This window comes from Bactrocera oleae, chromosome X (assembly GCF_042242935.1).
Source record: "Bactrocera oleae isolate idBacOlea1 chromosome X, idBacOlea1, whole genome shotgun sequence".
NCBI lineage: Eukaryota > Metazoa > Arthropoda > Insecta > Diptera > Tephritidae > Bactrocera > Bactrocera oleae.
The window spans coordinates 29375338-29395244 of NC_091541.1; the positions used below are offsets into that span (position 1 = coordinate 29375338).

The 19907-nt window shown below is 32.2% G+C and overlaps 1 protein-coding gene across 25 annotated transcripts in view; it reads right to left on the bottom strand.

The window, feature by feature from the left end:
* The window catches only part of pan (transcription factor pangolin), a 217614-nt gene that overhangs the window by 33413 nt on the left and 164294 nt on the right, over window positions 1–19907 (bottom strand). For 18 of the 25 annotated variants that reach the window (XM_036362149.2, XM_070112584.1, XM_070112583.1 and 15 more), the window contains 3 exons: window positions 19418–19613; window positions 17100–17265; window positions 6271–6340 (listed from right to left, as the gene is read on the bottom strand). In XM_036362149.2, the coding sequence (XP_036218042.2) occupies window positions 6271–6340; window positions 17100–17265; window positions 19418–19613 (432 nt within the window). Of the gene's footprint in view, window positions 1–6270; window positions 6341–7418; window positions 7582–17099; window positions 17266–19417; window positions 19614–19907 lie in introns of those variants that run through there. The other 7 variants (XM_070112594.1, XM_070112575.1, XM_070112596.1 and 4 more) reach the window with 4 other exon arrangements.

Below are 19907 nucleotides of genomic sequence, written 5' to 3' on the forward strand. Positions count from 1 at the left end.
AAACCTACCGACTAGTTCGCGTATATAGAGCCGGTCAGATGGCCATGTCTAAATCGACTCGGCTTGTCACGCTTATCATTTAAATATTTATACTTTACAGGGTCTCGGACGTTTGCGGGTGTTACAAATATCGTGGAAAACTTAATACACCCCGTTCAGGGTACGAAAATTTAGGACGATTAATATAAAGTTTCACTTTAATGTTGCAGAAATTATTATAATATTATATAATACATAGTAACTTACATAGTAGCAATGCTCCAGGTATTTTGCAACCCTTGAAAAAACTACAATTATTATATGTTTAAACAAAGTATGATATACGCGTAAATGTGCAGTTAGAAATTCCTTCATTAGGTACATTAAATAATATCAGTAATTGATTTTACATCATAATTGAATCTACGAATATTTATTGAGTTAACCTCTAAACTAATGTTTAAATAACTAAAAATATAAATTTCCTTGACTGCGCGTTAATAGTGCAACTTGAAGTATAATTATAATTTATATCATAAATAATAGTGCCACGTATTGCAAAACCAGAGAACGTAGAAGAACGAGAAGGTGCAAATTGAATTTTGTATGATGCTCGATTGGACGGCTAACAGAGCTGAAAAATTCCTATCAGGGAGTTTACCATTTTCTGTAGTATTTGCTGTTATTTAACGAAATGAGAATTTATAACATACAACATAAAGAGAAAAATGAAATACTTTAAACAAAAAATACAAATACCACTTCACATATGCATGATTATATAAACGATTTTTATGACAAAAATTGATAACATATTTTTTTTTGCACAAATATGGCATGATAAAATGCGAAAGATTGTGCAAAAAAGTATATTTTACTTTTTTAATAATTTTATAATTTCAATTGTTACAAAATTAACAATTTATGTGTGCACATATGTACATCAATATGGAGTTCATTTCCATTCTCTGATATGTAAACATTGAGAAATAGAATCTTTGATACTATCACTTATCAATAAATAAATGTGCGCACACTGCTCTATATGTAAGTATGTATGTACAAATATGCGTACGACCTGGCAAATTAATAATAATTACACAAATTTACATATATATATATATGCGTACAAAGTATGTGAGCCAATAGAAAAAATACAAACATTGTTTTACAAAAACCACAATTGTTTCAAATAGCATGAGCAGCGTCAGAAATCAATATGGCAGCCAAATTAACAAATCCTAAATTTGTAGTAAATCACACAACAACAACATTTTCATTCATGAACGCTGGCGCACATGCAATAAGCTAAGTCGTTTCATTCATAAAAGCAAACGCCTTACACATCTCCCCGAGCATGCGTTTGCCTACAAACGTATTTTCACGACGATGGCAAAAGCTAAACATCATAAATTGAACGAATTTCTTTATTCCCTCTAGAAGGGAAAGATGACAACCCTGCAAGCCCACAAAACATAGAAAAAAGTAACAAAAGTGGCAACAAAGCTTTGTCGATTTAAAATATTTTACAATTCTAAAATATTTTTACGTGACTCGCAAAAATCTGCGTCAATATGTATGCAAGTTCATATTTAAACATATGCACATATTTAAATGATTTGATTTGCAATGATTTGTAGGCAAAGCTGTTAGAGCGGCAAGGGAAGCGAGCGTTCGTTTATTTTGTCGCACATCGCGGAATTTCTACCAACAACACAACAACACAATGTGGTGATGCTTTGTCGTCGCGTCAGTCCTTTGACAGTTTGACTCTTTGAGATGAAAGCAAAAATGTGAGCTACGTTCATTGGTTGACCGTGTACATATCTACATATGTACATATGTATGTGGTTTTTAGACCAATTTACAAATATTTTTCTTTCATATTTCTTTGTATGTACACATGATATGAAAATCTCGACGGCAAAACACAATTCTGTACTTTTGTGACTCCATAATGGTGTCAAGTACATGAATCAAAAAACGAACTTTTGTAAAATTTCAGTCGGGGATCTCACCTCACAAGCAGGAGAACAATTAACATTTCTCGCTTTTATAACAGCGGTGAATTTGTACACATACAGCTCCCTAAACGTGCCCAAGGGCGAGTCTTGAAGAGAATATAATAAATATGTATGCCAAACAGGGAATATTGATATGCCATTTGAAATATTTCCCTTTTATTGAACTATTATTTATTATTATACTCTCGCAACCTGTTGCTACAGAGTATAATAGTTTTGTTCACCTAACGGTTGTTTGTATCATCTAAAACTAATCGAGTTAGATATAGGGTTATATATATATAAATGATCAGGATGAAGAGACGAGTTGAAATCCGGGTGACGGTCTGTCCGTCTGTCCGTCCGTCCGTGCAAGCTGTAACTTGAGTAAAAATTGAGATATCTTTATGAAACTTGGTAGACATGTTTCTTGGTACCGTGAGACGGTTGGTATTGCAGATGGGCAAAATCGGACCACTGCCACGCCCACAAAACGCCATTAATCAAAAACAAATAACTTGCCATAACTAAGCTCCGCAACAAGATACAAGACTGTTATTTGGTACACAGGATCACATTTGGGAGGGGCATCTGCAGTTAAAACTTTTTTTAAAAAGTGGGCGTGGTCCCGCCTCTAATAGGTTTAATGTGCATATCTCCTAAACCGCTAATGCTATAATAACAAAATTCACTGGAAGCAAATGTTTTTAGCACTTCTATTGACTTTGTGAAAATAGTTGAAATCGGGTGTCAACTCCGCCCACTCCCCATATAACGGTACTGTTAAAAACTACTAAAAGCGCGATAAATCAAGCACTAAACACGCCAGAGACATTAAATTTTATCTCTGAGATGGTATAAGATGACTTTATAGGAACCGCGTTCAAAATTAGACAGTGGACGTGGCACAGCCCACTTTTAGGTGAAAACTCATATCTTGAGATCTGCTTAACCGATTTCAACAAAATTCGGTACGTAACGTTATTTTCATATTTCTATGTTATAGTGCGAAAATGGAGGAAATCGGACTACAACCACGCCTATTTCCAATATAACACCATTTTCAATTCCATCTGATTTTTTCACTTTCCACTATGCATATCAAGCAACAATGATTATATCGGGGAAAACTTTGCGTGAATAATACGTTTAAAGTATGCCACCTTGTGACCAAAAATTGTCTAAATCGAACCAAAACTGCTCAAGCCCCTAAGTCCTAAATATGTGGACGACAAAGCGTCACAACATTGGTAGAAATTCCGAGACGTGCCGAAAAAATAAACGACCGCTGGCCAATTGTTATCGCTTCCCTTGCCGCTCTAACAGCTTTGTCACTGTAAATATGTATGTTTATATATGAACATGTATATTGACGCAGATTTTTGCGCGTCGCGGAAAAATATTTTAGAATTTTAAATCGACAAAAGTTTTGTTGCCACTTTTGTCCCTTTTTTCTGTGTTTTGTGGGTTTGCAGGGTAGTCACTTTTCCCTTCTAGAGGGAGCATCAGAAAGTTGTTCAGTTTATAATTTCTATCTTTGCCGTTGTCGCGAAAAGACGCCTGTAGGCAAACGCATGCTCGGAGAGGTGTGATGGTGTCTGCTTTTATGAATGCAGCGACTTAGCTTATTGCATTTGCGCCAGCGTTCATGAATGAATATGTTGTTGTTGTGTTGTTTGGATTATTTGCATTACTTATTTTGCAAGGTCATACGCATATTGGCACATATGTGTATACTTACATACAGAGCAGTGCGCGCATATGTATTTATTGATAAGTGATAATATCAAAAATTCTATTCCTCGATGTGTATATACCAGGGAATGGAAAGGAATTTCATATTGATGTACATAAATAAATTATTAATTTTGTAACAATTTAAATTAGAAAATTATTAAAAAAGTAAAATATACTTTTTTTGCATAATCTTTCGGATTTTATCATGCCCCATTTATGCAAAAAAATCATATTTTATCAATTTTTCATCATAAAAATCGTTTATATCATGTATATGTGAAGTGGCATTTGAAGTTTTTGTTCAAAGTATTTCATTTTTCTCTTTATATTGGTAGAAACGTATTTCTGCAAGAGAACGTTGTTATAAAGTCTCATTTATGTTAAATAACAGCGAATACTATAGAAAATGGTGAACTACCTGATCGAATTTTTAAGCTCTGTTAGCCGTCCAATCGAGCATCATATAAAATTAAATTTGCACCTTCTCGTACAGTTGTCTCAAATAGCAAGAGCAGTGTCAGAAATCAATATGTCAGCCAAATTGACAAACCCTAAATATGTAGTAAATCACATTTTCATAAAAGCAAACGCCTTACACATCTCCCCGAAAATGCGTTTGCCTACAAGCGTCTTTTCACGACGATGGCAAAAGCTAAACATCATAAATTGAACGAATTTCTTTATTTCCTCTAGAAGGGAAAGATGACAACCCTGCAAGCCCACAAAACACAGAAAAAAGTAACAAAAGTGGCAACAAAGCTTTTGTCGATTTAAAATATTTTACAATTCTAAAATATTTTTATGTGACTCGCAAAAATCTGCGTCAATATGTATGCATGTTCATATTTAAACATATGCACATATTTAAATGATTTGATTTGCAATGATTTGTAGGCAAAGCTGTTAGAGCGGCAAGGGAAGCGAGCGTTCGTTTATTTTGTCGCACATCGCGGAATTTCTACCAACAACACAATGTGGTGATGCTTTGTCGTCGCGTCAGTCCTTTGACAGTTTGACTCTTTGAGATGAAAGCAAAAATGTGAGCTACGTTCATTGGTTGACCGTGTACATATCTACATATGTACATATGTATGTGGTTTTTAGACCAATTTACAAATATTTTTCTTTCATATTTCTTTGTATGTACACATGATATGAAAATGTCAACGGCAAAACACAATTTTGTACTTTTGTGACTCCATAATGATATCAAGTACATGAATTATTTTAAGAAATATATCAAAATATTTTTAAATTATTACTAATAACTCACAATAAATTAAAAATGAACTAGCATAAAATAATTAAAAAAAAAATAATAGTTCAATAAAAGGGAATACATTTCAAATGACATATCAATAACCCAGTTTACATACAACATATCATCCCAGCATACATATTGTATTATCTTCAATATTAATTTTACAAATGTTCGCTAACCTGCACCTTCTCGTTCTTCTAAGTTCTCTGGTATGGTCCTATGGGTAAGCCACGAGTACAGGCAAATTTACTCGAGTAATTTACGATTGATTTAAATCTTGTGAGGCATGCTCGAGTAAAAATATATGAACTTTGGGTATGAGCGCATGTTGAAAGATTTCGATACGTAAAAACTGTGTCAGTATATATTTGAAGCCGAAAAAACTTAACACATATTTGTAAAATACAATTAAAATTAATAACAAAGCATAAAACACATATTTTTCTTGTTCCATACATGTTATAAAAAATTAATTTATTTATACTTATTAAAAGTTAATTAACACACTTCGTAAAAATAATTTTCGATTCCCTTAATTTGTAATTTTTTTTAAATTAATATAAAAGAAAAAGTAAAAAGCAAAATTAAATGCAGTTTTTTTCTTCCATACATATATGTACATATGTATGTACAAATGAATAAATTGTGCATGCATTTACATGTACATGTGTACAGGAAGTACACCAGTAAATCACTGTGTCAGATATGATATACAACCCGAAAATTTTTGAACATTTCAATCATAAAAATATGAGTTTGATTTATTTTCGGTTATGGCCTGCAAAAGCAACATACATACCCTGGAAACCACCTAAGGATTAAATTATCGGTTAGTTACCCAACAGCGCTACCAGGGATTATTTGTTAAAGTTTTTCTGAGTTTTTTAAAGCGCAATTAACAATTCTAACCGTAACTTTTGTATTCAACCCTTTCTTACGCAAAGACTTTATGAGTTGAACGTTGTATACGTGATAGTTTCCGCGCTAACTCTTTCAATGTATTGGTGTTTCGGTAGCCGTGACTTGCTGGGTATATCCTATCAATATGTATAAATGTATTAATTGGAGTCAATAAATAAGATTGTTACGGGTCTATAAAAATGAGAAAATCCTGTATCGTTTTTAACGCAAATATTTCAAAAGCGCTTGATACCTACCATGGAGGTAGCCAACCCACCGAACATAAACATATGTATACAGGTGTAATAATTATTATTATATTAGTATGTAGGTTTGTAAACATGTTAGTAAATCATATTTTAATTATTGCTAAGAGTCCTATATACATACCTGCAGGGCTTACACCACTGATTCTGTTGATCTAAACCAAATCGAGCACGGCACTTTTTCATATTATTACCTAGATGTAGTATAAGTATTTTAAAAATAAATACAAAAATAGAAGAAATTAAATAAAAATTCATAAATGTTATGTATGTAACTTAAAGCACATGTATACTAAATGAGCTAAATTCTATTAAATTTTACCACTCATATATATAAGAACGCATTATTAGTATAAGCGCTTATGTGTAAAGTATACCATATACGAGTATACGATAAATAACAATAGACTATTGTACGCGCATATCGATATTAATAAGAGTAATATCGTTACAAAGAGATAAATAATAATTACAGCAATATTTTAAAGTATATTGCTTCATTAAAAATAAATAAAATCGTTAACAATGTTAGATTTAAGTATACACATACATACATACATACATACGTATACAAGTATTTAAAATGAAAATTAATTGTTACCAGAGGAACTAGCAAGATTTATTGCTGTATCTACGTACATACATAAATATACATAAATAATTTATTGCTACAAACATGCTACGAGTATCAATAAAAAGTATTAATATAAATCCTTAATATTATTTTATACTACATATTTTATCTATAGGGAATTAGCTGATAATATAAACAGAAATCTTTTATAACCATCTTCAGCCAAACTGCAATACCACCGATTCTGAAATGGTTTAATAATAAATTTTAGGGAGAGCATGATTTCCAATTAATGTGAGCTATAATATTAACTATAAAGTTAGTTATGCGCTTTCGGACAGACAAAACACAATTTTCTTATTATATAAAATAATTTTTATTTGTTCATTTCGGTATTATACCTAACCAAATTAGAATTTAGCTGAACTTTTAGCACTTTTAACGTTCTTCAGCTGTTCACAGTTCGATTCAATTTATTTTTATAGTTTAAAAATTAAAATCCAACGAAATCTAACAAATGGAAGAGTGGTCAAATTTTAATGAGCAACCCTTCGGGATTTACCAACATATTTTAAGATATTATTTAAACGCCTCTTTTAAATATTAAAGTAATTTGCATATGTATGTACATATTATTGTTTTTGATTATCAATTGTTTAATAGTAAATTGAAAGTGAAATTGATATTAATTTGCTAACCTCCACCACCAGCTTCGTTGGTGTCTTGCTTTCGCTTCCGTTTTTTCCCCCGTGACGTGTTCGTGCGGGAGCTCCAATCTGGATACATTTGCATATGTAATTGACGCTCCCGTCTAGCTAATTCATAATATTTGGCTTGCTCCTCACGCCCTAACGCGTGCCACTATTTATTTATGAGATATTTTTGTATTTGCATTGTATTATTATTAGTTTTTTTTTTGATTTTTTTGGTATTGCATATTTGAGAGTTCATGTAGAATGCAATTTATTTGTATACGGTTATGAGTAATTGTAGAAGCCATATAAAATAGGAATAAAGATAAAAGAATTGATGTGTTAATTAAAAAGCAAATCATAAAAGTTCTATAGACGTAATTTGCGTTATTTTTTGCTTTTGCTTTCTTTTTTATTTCATATTTAGAGTTTTTAAATTTTAATTTTAATTAATTGTTTTTTTTTTTTAATTTTACAAGTGGCGGGAGGAATTCCCAAAAACTGAGTCTTATTATTGTATGCACTCACTGTACACTTTTAAGTTTTCTTTATGTTAGTTTAAGTATGCATCGCGTCAACGAAAAACAACCAAAAAAAATTAATTTCCATGATATTTTAAATTTTATGCTCAAAACTTCTTCACTGTGAAGAAAGCCATTTCGGACACTTAACGCACTGTAGCAGTGATATACATAAAACATTCCGCCACACACTTAGTAAGTAATATTATAAAATAGTTTACCCCAACTTCAAAAAATGTCTTCCTGTAATTGCTAAAGCGGTATAATTCTCTCCAGGGAACTATTTGGTTCCTGCATTGATGTACTGTAAAATTTTTTTGATTATGTCAAATAAAATCGCCGATTTTTGGTATCGTATTTATGGTAGATCTGCGCATTTAATGCGAATAAAGGGGAAACGATTTCAATCGTGTCAATGGATAAAGGCCCAACTCATCTTAAAACTTTACAAATGTATTATCACACAAGTTTTCAAAGTGGTTAACATACACTGGTATACGCTACGATAATTGCCGACGTTTCTACAGCATTAAGTGATCTTTGAATTCTACCTTCATACCTTATATTGCTTACTAGTACAAGGTACTAGTACAAGGTGCGTTCCAAAGTAAACAGTAACAAAGTAAACTCTAGTGGCGCCATCTATATGTCGACTAGTGCGTTAGAATCTGCTATCCTTTATCGACTTCCAGTAAAAATTTCACATTTCATCTATTGGAAGTGAAGTTATTGCGTTTTAAGTGTCAGTATGTTTTTGTCATCGGTGCGAAAATGAGTTTCGAACAAAGAGCCAACATTAAATTTTGTATTAAAATTGGTAAAACTTTTACCGAAACGTAAATTGATGAAACAAGTTTATGGCGATGATTGCCTATCCCGTAGCAGAGTGCACGAGTGATTTCAACGTTTTCAAAGTGGTCGTGAGGACATAAATGAGAAATGAGCAGAAACCCAAAAAATAAGCCTGGAGCAGTCAAAAGTGAAGACAATGCTGATTTGTTTTTATGATTCCAAGGGTATTGTCCACAAAGAATTTGTTCCACTCGGCCAAACGTTAATGCGGTATTCTACCTTGGAGTTTTGAAGCGTTTGGTGCGCCGTATTCGACGTTTTCGACGTTTTCGGCCCGAACATCGCGAAGATAGAAGTTGGCGTTTTTTGTACGATAATGCGCCGTCTCATCGATCGACGCTTGTGGCCGATTACTTGACCAAAAATCACATTTTAACAATCAACCACTCCCCGTATTCACCTGATATGGCACCGTGCGACTTCTACCTTTTCGGAAAAATGCATTTGCCGATGAAAGGAAAGCGTTATGCAGACGTGGAGGCCATTCAAAAGGCCTGCACCGGCATACTGGCGGCCATACCGGGAAACGAGCTAAAACACTCGTTCGACATGCTTTTGGACCGTGCAAAAAGCTGTATTAAAACAGAAGGAGACAATTTTGAATAAAATTAATTGATTTTGCCGATAAAACCATTTGTTCTGTGTTTTTTTTAAAAGTCCTGTTTACTTTGGAACGCACCTTGTATTTATGTACTCGCCTAAAAAAGCTAATTTTTTGATATTTGTGTGCGTCATTTGAATGCTAGCGAACAGATAGCTTTGAATAATGATGCCGATATTGGGCAATCATTCCTATCTTATCCATATTTCAATTCCTACCTTCGGTCTTTCTCAGTTCCTATGCTTCATACTTACTAACTTTTAACTAAGTTCAAACATACTAAAACAAAAGCAAAACAATACTTAATCTAAAATACCTGAGTATCGGAAGCTATTTTCGAAGCGTATTATTCAAAAATGTTGTATATGTATTCCTAGGTCTTCTGCTACACCCTAAGACATTTTTTCTTGACACCTTGCTAAAATTTAACTAATTTTTTTGTTTTGTTCGCCTTATAATACTTTGTAGTACCTAGAAGTTGCTATAACTAAGCCAAAAATTAAGGTACAAAACTGTAATTTGGTACAGTAGTAAAAGTTTTGAAAAATTTAACGAGGCCCAGCCTTAATTGGTTTAAAGTACATATCTTATAACTTGCTGAGAAGAATTCTTTCTAGCATATATTGATACTATATGAAAATGGATAAAATCCAATAATAGCCACGAACACTAAAGTGAAATGCCTAAATTCAGTAAATAAACGCTCCAAAATTATTAAATTCCACACACGAGATGGTACAGAAGAACTCCACCGGGCTCGTTTAAAGAATTTGGCAACGGGCAAGACACCGCTTGGTGAAATTTAAGATATCATCAACTACTGTACCAATACCAACCAAATTTGGTGCATATAATTGACCTAAAAGTCTTATGTTACGATGTTCAAACGGGCGAAATCAGACTCGAATCACGCCTACTTCCTATATAATGCAATTTTAAATTCCATCTGATTCCTCTAATTTACAGTATATAAATTAGGCACAAATGAAGACATCGGACAAAACACGCATAGTGCCTTCAAGGTGTTCCATTTTGTACCTTAAAATGATTGAAATCGAACCAAAAATGTATATATACCATATTATGTATAGACTTTATACTGAAAATATCGGTTAATCTTTGAGATATAATATTACAATTAAATTCTTAACCACTAGCTGAATTTGAACGAAATAGGACTAAACCTTAACCCCACAGATAACGGTATTCACACCTCCAGTTATTTTTATATACCATATACATAAATATATTTTGAATTTTGTCCTTTGGTTGAGTTTATACCTCGTACATCTCACTCGAAGATATTTTAATTAAATGAAGTAGGAATATATTAATTAGCATTATTCCATAGAGCAATAAAAGTTGTCATAACGGTATGCCCTTCACACAACACTAATATGATGAATAGAGAGATTTGTGTTAGATTAGATAGACTAATTTTAATATAAATATACCGGACTAAATAATTTTGTGAACTATAGTTTAATGTAAATCGTAGTTCATCAAATAATAAGTATTGAACTCCCTCGCAACGTTTTTTAATATAAAGTTTTGCCAATACTGAAAATTGCTCCTGACTTTGATCTTTGAAAATTGTGAGAGTGTAAATTTTCGGTTAAACGCGAGTTCAGCTCTTCCCTACTTGTTAAAGACATTTCGTGTTACAAGTCCATTGTCGTGAGCGCTTCTCAAGCACCGCTTAACTTTTCCTTGTATAAATATACAGCGTCTTACGTTAACCCGAAATAGCTGATTGGCAAATTATAAATTTTTTAACCACATATGTATGAGTATGCAAATAAAAAAAATGGTTCTTTGGTATAAAAGTTCTTGAACGCAAGAAAACAATTCTCTAGCATAGTGTATATGTTTGTTTTTGAACCACTTTTTATTGCTTCTATTGCTGTGAACATTTGCACCCTTTTAAAATGCATATCGGTAGCGGATCCAAAATTTCTTTCTGGAGGGAGGGTTTTACTTCCAACATATTTTTAATATTGATGTTACTTTGAATTCTTCTGAATTTTAATGAAAATATCCGATTTAGTGGGTTTTGACAACTAGTGTCCCCCCGTGGATCCGCCACTGGTGCATTTATTATATTAATGTCAGTGTTTAATGGTAAAGTTTCGACTGTTTAAAAATACATGCAAAATTGTTAATAAGCTAAATAAATATTTGAAAACAAATATAGGTTAATATACTAATGTTAATTTTGGTACATTAATTTAGCTGGAACAAATATTTTCTACCAATTCAAAGCAAATATTCATTGTGACAAAATTAGCTATTGTAAGTAATCAAATGAATTGCTCCATCAAAGTAAATAAATAACAAAATAAAGTCAGCTACTTAAATATAAACTACTTCAATACTTATATTAGCGTGTTTAAAAAAACTTTTTTCAATTTTTTTCAACTCTAACCATCTCAAATATTTCTATTTGATTTAAAAAAAATTCTCACTAAACATGAACTCTATTGCTCACCATATTTTTAATATTGCTTTTACTTCGTAAATTCTTCTGAATTTAAATTAAAATTTTCTATTGGGTCGGCTGGTTTTGACACCCAGGCAAAATTCTTTCTGTATTAAATTAATTTTCTTTAAATTAACACAACTTGTACAAAGAATTTAATATATTCCTAAAGCTGAGTCTTTGATCTTTATTAAACCCTAAGACTTAGTATGATTATGTTAACAATAAGAGTTGCTCAAATAGATATTTATAAAATATACATAGGTATGTATGTAAAAAATTTATAAAGGTAGCAATTTTAGTTGCTGGCTATTTATAAATTAAAAAATCGAAAATCAGAAAAATTATTCACCTGAAAAAGTGATCATTACTTACACCAGGAATACTAATCACCGGCATATTTTGTCAAACAGAAAGAGTAACACTGAAATTTCTGTGGAATGCAACACGACTTATTTGTTTCAGAAAATAAAATGACATTTGAGCCAATGAAGTTGCAAGCCACGCATGAGCGTACTGTCATTGAAAAAGATTATAGTTAGATATCAGCATCCGCTACGGGCGACAGGAAAATTCAATTATTTCCCAACTGTCTCCGTCAGATATAACATACCGTTATACTACAGCATATGGCAGCTTTAGGCCACAGTGGTATTTTCGCACTTTGATGTTAGCATATCGCAATTACTTGTGATGGCGCCAGAGCGTATACGTAAGACCACAATACTTGAGGTAAATAAATAACTACTTCTAACATAGTTATAGCATATAATACAATTTAAAAAAAATATAAAAAAACAATATGTGAACTTTACTTTCTAAATTATGCTAAAGACAGACATATGGTTTCCGCACTATAATGTATAATACAGTAAAAGCTCAGGAAACCATGTACCGGCATAGTGACACACATATGGTATTCAATTTGGTGTCATATTAACTTATTTTGAAGATCTCTTAGTTTTATTAGTAGTCAGCGAAAATTATTCAAAATCATTCTCAAATGAGATATACATATACATATATTAAATATATAAACTCAACCAAGAGTCTAAAATTAATATTATATTATATATTGAGTTGATGTGAAAAACGTTTACCAAAGGATCGGAATTCATTATATTAGGGATATGAGGTTGAGCCCAAAACCAATTTCATTTATATTGAGCGTCACACATTAATATAATTTTTTTAAAAAACGTGTCCATTTAATTTCATTAAAATATCACATCAACCTGAACGGTTTAAGGTGAGGTGGAAAGTCGGAAGTCATTTGTAGGATATATATAGAGGGCAGAAAAATGGAAGTCTGACTATAATAATTTTTGGAATTAATCAGGTATACTTAAGAATTCATTCTCAAGCAATTTTATGAATATATAAATATAACCATGTATGTATATGGAGTAAAGTCAGCTGGATGTTTGAAATTATGAATTTTATGTATATGGTGGCTTAAAAAGGGTTTCGCAAGATTTTATTGAATTTTAGGCACAAAGATACACAGTTATTAGAAAAATACGCTCTCTCAATTTCATTAAAATAACTTCCATATTGGCCTATACAAGAGGTGTAAAATCAACTGGAAATTCGAAAATCTTTATAATCGGTATATGGAGGCTGAGGAAGTATTGACCCGGTTCAACCCAGTTTTGACATAATATTGTCAAAGAAGCCCAAACTTCCCCAAACTTCAATAATATATCTCACAGATTGACAGAAAAATGTCAGTCATACGCACTGAGTTCCACGTATTCACTATGTGGGGGCTTGAACAGTTATTGTGCGATTTTTAGACCCGGGATGGCATACCTCAAATCCACTATTTGTGCAAAGTTTTATCAGATTATATTCCTTAGTGCTTGATTTGTGTACTGGAAAGTGAATTTAAAATTGTTTTATATGAGAAGTGGGCGTGGTTGTAGTCCGATTCCGCCCATTTTCATTATGTAACATAGGACCATCAGGATAATGTTATGTACCTCTATAAATGATCAGGACGACAAGGCGAGTTGACATCCGGATGTCTGTCTGTCAGTCTGTCTGACTGTCCGACTGTCCGTGCACGCTTTAACTTGAGTAAAAATTGAGATATCGTAATGAAACTTTATGCACGTGTTCCTTGGCAAAAAGTGAAGACGAGTACGTAGATAGGCGTCATCGGATCACTACCACGCACACAAAACGCAATTAATCAAAACCTATAAAATGCCATAACTAAGCACTAAATTAAGATATACAACTTTGATTTGGTACATAGCGTTGCAGTAGCAAGGGGCACATGAGATCTAAAAGTAAAAAAAAAAATTGGCGTGGCCCCGCCCTCTAATAGATTTAATGTATATATTTCCAAAACCACTAAGGCTACAATAACCAAATTCACTTAGAATAAATCGTATAAGAATACCTACCGACAGTGCGAAAACTGATGAAATCGAAATATAACCTCACCCTTCATATAACGGTTTGGTTAAAATCTACTAAAAGAGGCGAGATATCAATAACTAAATGCACCAAAGACATTAAATTTTCACCCAGGATGATACAAGAGGGCTTTATAGGAGTCGGGGAGAAAATCGGACAATGGGCGTAGCACTGCCCAAATTAGCTGAAATCGCATATCTCCGGACCTACTAGACCAATTTCAACCAAACTTAGTACATAAGCTTATCCTGACTGTCCTATGTTACGTTGCGTAATCGGACTACAACCGCGCCTACTTCCCATACAGTTTTAAATTCCATATGATTTTTTCACTTTCCAGTACACAAATCAATTACCAATATATTCTAATAAAGCTTTGCACAAATAGTGTCATTGAGGTATACCATTTCGAATTTAAAATTGACCAACTCGAACTACAACTGTTCAAGCCCCCATATACCGTATACGTGCAACCCATTGCATATGGCTGGCTTTTTGCCGAAAATATCGATCAATCTGTGAGATATATAATTGAAGTTTGGGAAAAATGCTTCTTTGATAATATTACACCCTTGTGTCAAAACTGTTATGAAACGGATCGATACTTCCTTTAGCTTCCATATGCTTACCTAATATAAAGATTTTCAAACTTCGAAATTGAGAGTGCGGATTTTTTCTAATAATAGTGTATTTTTGTGCCTAATATTCATAAAATCGGACGAAACCCTTTTTTTGATATTCAGGATTCTGAAACATCCAGTCGGTTTGACTCCATAGACGAATGTGTTCAAAGGAAAAAGTAAATTTTTAATTTCCGCGAGCTGTGTTCGTTCGATTATCGATATTTTGTTTTTATTGTAATTGGAAACATATGTTTATTATGTGCTTGCATTAGAAGCCAATTTCGATTAGTAGTTTGTTATTGACAACAGAAAAGGTTAGTCACGTTTTAGTGTGCTCTTCGATTTTTGACTTTTTAAAGATATGAATTAAGGAATTTGTATTACATTTTGCGTTAAAAATGGAACAAAGTGCTCCAAGGCTCAAGAAAAGTGTTTTAAGTGGTACAAGCGCTTTACAGAAGGCCGAGATAACGATGAGTATCTTGGAGGTGCGACCACGTCAACAAGCAAAGAAAACATCGAAACAGCGAAAAAAATTGTTCTTGAAAATCGTTGAATCATTATTAGGGAAGTTGCAGAGGATGTTGGCATATCAATGTTTTGGACATGAAACGTGTGGCACCGAAGTTCCGAAATTACTAAATATTGAGCAAAAGCAATGTCGCTTAGTATCGCTTAGGTGGTAACTTTTTGCTCAAAAACAAAACCCAAAAAATTTTAAATTCTCCTTATCCTTTGAATATACCTTATATATATATTTATATGTTCAATTTCATATATTGTATATCTATATATAGGTATATAAATGAAATCCGTTTCTCGTTGTCACGCCATAACTTGAGAACGGCTAGACCGATTTGGCTGTTTTTTTTTTTTGTAGTTTTCTAATACTCTGTAGAAGGTTATTAGAAATATTAAGAAAATGTCTCAGAAAGATTGAAAATACATTTAATTTTGCATATATTGAAAGAGCATCGTTTGTTTGAAAATGTGGTTGCTGAATTAAATTCTATCGCACTAATTTACTAATTTTTGAAAATTACTCGCCACAATTAAATGTACCGACTTTGACGGTAATATTAATAATACCAAGGATGATTTCATTTAAATGTAAGTATTTAATGATAATAATATATGTATACTATGAGTTAGATTTCAGAATAGAAGTTAGATTTCATATACTAACCGCAACTAAATACGAAATGCCCTAAACTTCCAGCCAATTTCAGCCATATTGTACACGGACAAAATTAATTTATTGCCCGTATTTTCCCAGTCGCAGAAAATAATTATTTAAATCCTATTCGGTAATCGAGCTATATAGACAGAAAAAAATGCTGAAATTAGTTTTGATAATAACATTTTACTAAATTAAACTGCTTACTCAATATAATTTAATTATTCCTTAGCCACAGCAAGGCGTGGCCGGGGTCTTCTAGTACATTAATAAAACTGCTTGAAAATAAGTTCTCAAGTATACCTGAGAAATGTAGAAAATTAATGTAATCAGCTCTTTTATTTCTCTGCTGCCAATATATCCTATATAATGATTTTCGACTTTCCACCTGACTTCAAACCGTTTATGTTGGTCAAAATGATTTGAAAATTAGAATAATTTTTGGCCAATTTTCGCTGACCAGAAGTTAAATATAGCAATAAAACTAAGTGATTTGCTAGTTGAAAGAGTATAATATGTTCGGCTACACTTGAAATTGGCCCTTCCTTACTTATTTTGAATTTGAACTTTTCTAAAAATGTCTATATGATGGAAAACATAAAATTATGACAGAAGTGCTTAAAGTGTTTGGTGTGTTCAGTGCACCATCGTAATATATTACAGAACACCACATAATTTCAATGGTTCCTGAACACTATTGTACTGAACTATATTTGCTTTAGAACAAGCAAGCGGTTGACACACATATGGTTTCCGTAGCATACAACAATATGTACGACGGGTCTGTCTTTGACAATATAGACTAAATAAATAAAATAAAAGTTCTGAGAAAAAAATGTTAATACATCGTAAATTATCAAATATGTAAGTATTTTTAGTGCAAGTAAACAAGTAAAATTAGTGCAATAATTGCAAACGAAAAATGTATATAGTATGTATGTTCTTATATATTACTTTTACGGTATATTTTGTTATTTTTGAAAAATAAAATTTAATCTTTATTTTAATACCTCCCGAATCCGCGGGTGAACGGTCTTTTTTACGTTTTTTCTTTTTCGAAACATAGCCGTAGTTGTCCCGTGCGCTCCACCCTGGATATAATTCCATATGTAATTGGCGCTCTTGTCGCGCCTTTTCGTAATATTTACTTTGCTCTTCACGGCTAAGTTCATGCCACTATTGTTACAGAATTGTAAGAGTATGTTGGTAGTGTTGATGCGCCGTAGGTAATAATGCGATAGATCGTTGTAATTATTTTGGTTTTTCATGGTGTTAGATGTGATATATGTGTGGATCCAACCAAAGCCAAATTTCGACGAATACATTTTGGAACAGAAAATAAAAGCAAAAAACGAAAACAAAAGAATCGTTTCAATTTTGATATATTAATTTATTTGCTTGTGGAATTTTGAAAATCAAAATTTTACGAATTCAATTATTGATTTAAATGAAAAAAGCTATATATGTACGTCGACACACATACACATCATTTCCAAGTATATTTGTATATGTGCATATTTGTGTGAGGGACTGTGCTAGAGTGAGTAATTCCAATCCCGTTTTTTTATGCTATTGAACGCTTCGTCTTTCTACATAGGTATGTACCTAAGCCGTCTGCTTAATTACGTTTTTGGATTTTTAATCTATATTATTATTATAATTATTTGTCTGTTAAGCCGAGTAGTTGAATATTTTCTATTACAGCAGATGAAAATTCCTTCGCTTAATTATTAATTTAATTTATTTATTTGAAAATTCAAAATATATTTTTTCCGATTACAGTTTGTTAAAGAGAGTCCAATAAATATAAAAGAAAAAACAAAGTTGCAAAACAAAACGTCTATTTTACTGACTTTCCAACAAAATAATTCGCTCATATTGAGCGAAAGCAGAAATATATTAAATACTTTACATATGTATAAAAAAAAATCCTTTATGGTGCTTCCAGCCAACTGGATAATTTTATTAATAATTTTAAATTTTTATACTATTGTAGCAATTACCAATATTTACTATTTTACTTCAGTGCTTCCAGCAAGGGCAAACACATACACATTGTGCATTTTTCATTCTAAACTTAAGCCCCTATTACGGTTTTCATTGGTTATTTTTCGGTTGAAATGTTGTCAAACTTCAACTTTATTACGGGTTTTAACTCTGTGCCAGTGGGATTGGCTTGAAAATCAAAAATTACAACTGCTTGGAAAGAGTACGAAGGCTTTTTTGTATGGGCAGCATATCAGTTTTGTCGTTAAGTTTAATAATTATTCAACTTTTCGTGCGCAATAATTGAATAGAATTGTTTTGATTTTTCGTTTAAATATGTTCAGATGTTTAATTATCTGTTAAATCTTCCGTTTCTAGGTTGGCCACACCAATGAAACTTCGATTGAAAATAGTTGAAGTTCGTTATACCAAACAAAATAGAGTTTGGTTGATCTAATATTGAATATTGTTGAATTTCTATAAATTCAATTCAGCTGATTGGAGTTGAAAACCATAATAGGGTTTATACAGACTGCCTTAACAGACTTGTAAACGCAGTGGTTCTGTCCAACAAGAAAAAATGCTTACCCTTAAATTGCATTTTATTACCATATTAGGTAATTGAGAGCGCTAAGTCTAGTATTTAGTAGAAAAAGTTGCAAGATTGAGCCGTCTTTCACTATATCTCGAACTAAATCTTAGTAACCAAAGTAAATTTAAGATTTACGCTTAAAAGTTTTCTAGTGCCGAGTTAGATATGAGATATTACAAATAAGACAGAAAAGCGCGTCAAGGGAAATCGATTGTTGTGTCAACCAGTAAGGCGTATCTGAATTAGCATACACTAAATTCAAAACCCGAATTCAGTCGGTGTCAAAGCAAATACTGCGCAGGTGTAAACAGTCATTCACCAGAAATATGCAGTATATACTACCGGGACCATTTCAAATACATTTTGACACAAGTGTCAACGAGTGACGAGTGACGGTTGACGCATATCGACATTTATGTTTATTTAAATTGTTTTCATTTCTGAATTACATATTTTCCTTGATTAAAAAATTATTTTTTTATGTTTCAGGTCCCGGTGTTGAAGTCTTAGAAAAATGGCTTGATAATTCTCATAGTTAGTTAAAAATAAAGCATGTTATTCTCTATGCAAGATTTAAACAGATAGTGAAATGCATTTCAACAGAGATTAATTATTTTTTAATTTGCTCAATTGATATTTAATTATCTCTTGCACTATTTATTTTTTTTGCTTTATTATATTACAAGTTATATACTCGAAAGTATTGCATATATTATTTATAAAGGTTTGTTTTGTACTTATCCGGCTTACCCTTCTACCAAGTATTTGATTTATCGCAGCTGATTCTTTCAATGTGCACTCGGCAACAACTTTGGCTCGCATCTCTTTCATATAGAGCATGAACGCATTCAGTGGCTTTTTGATATGCGGTTTCTTCTTCTCATTCGAATTGTCTTTGCACTCATTTCCTTGAGGATTAGCCGTTGATATTTTACTATCCAAGTTTCTGTAAATAAAAAGTGCAATTCATATTTGCAAATAGATATTAACTAAATAATTAATATTCGACAAGTTTATGCAAATAAAATAAACTAATATAAGGATGAAGAAATACTTAGCTACTTAGCCTACTCCAAGCGTTAAGGCTGGATTTCCGACAAGTACAGTGCTTACTAGTTTTAGCTGATTTCAACTGAATATTCTTAAATAAGATGAAATTCAGTCATCAAATGTTGGATTGCAATTTTTTGAAGTAAAAAATTTTAGATTAAAAATGAGATTATCAAATTTTAACTCCAAT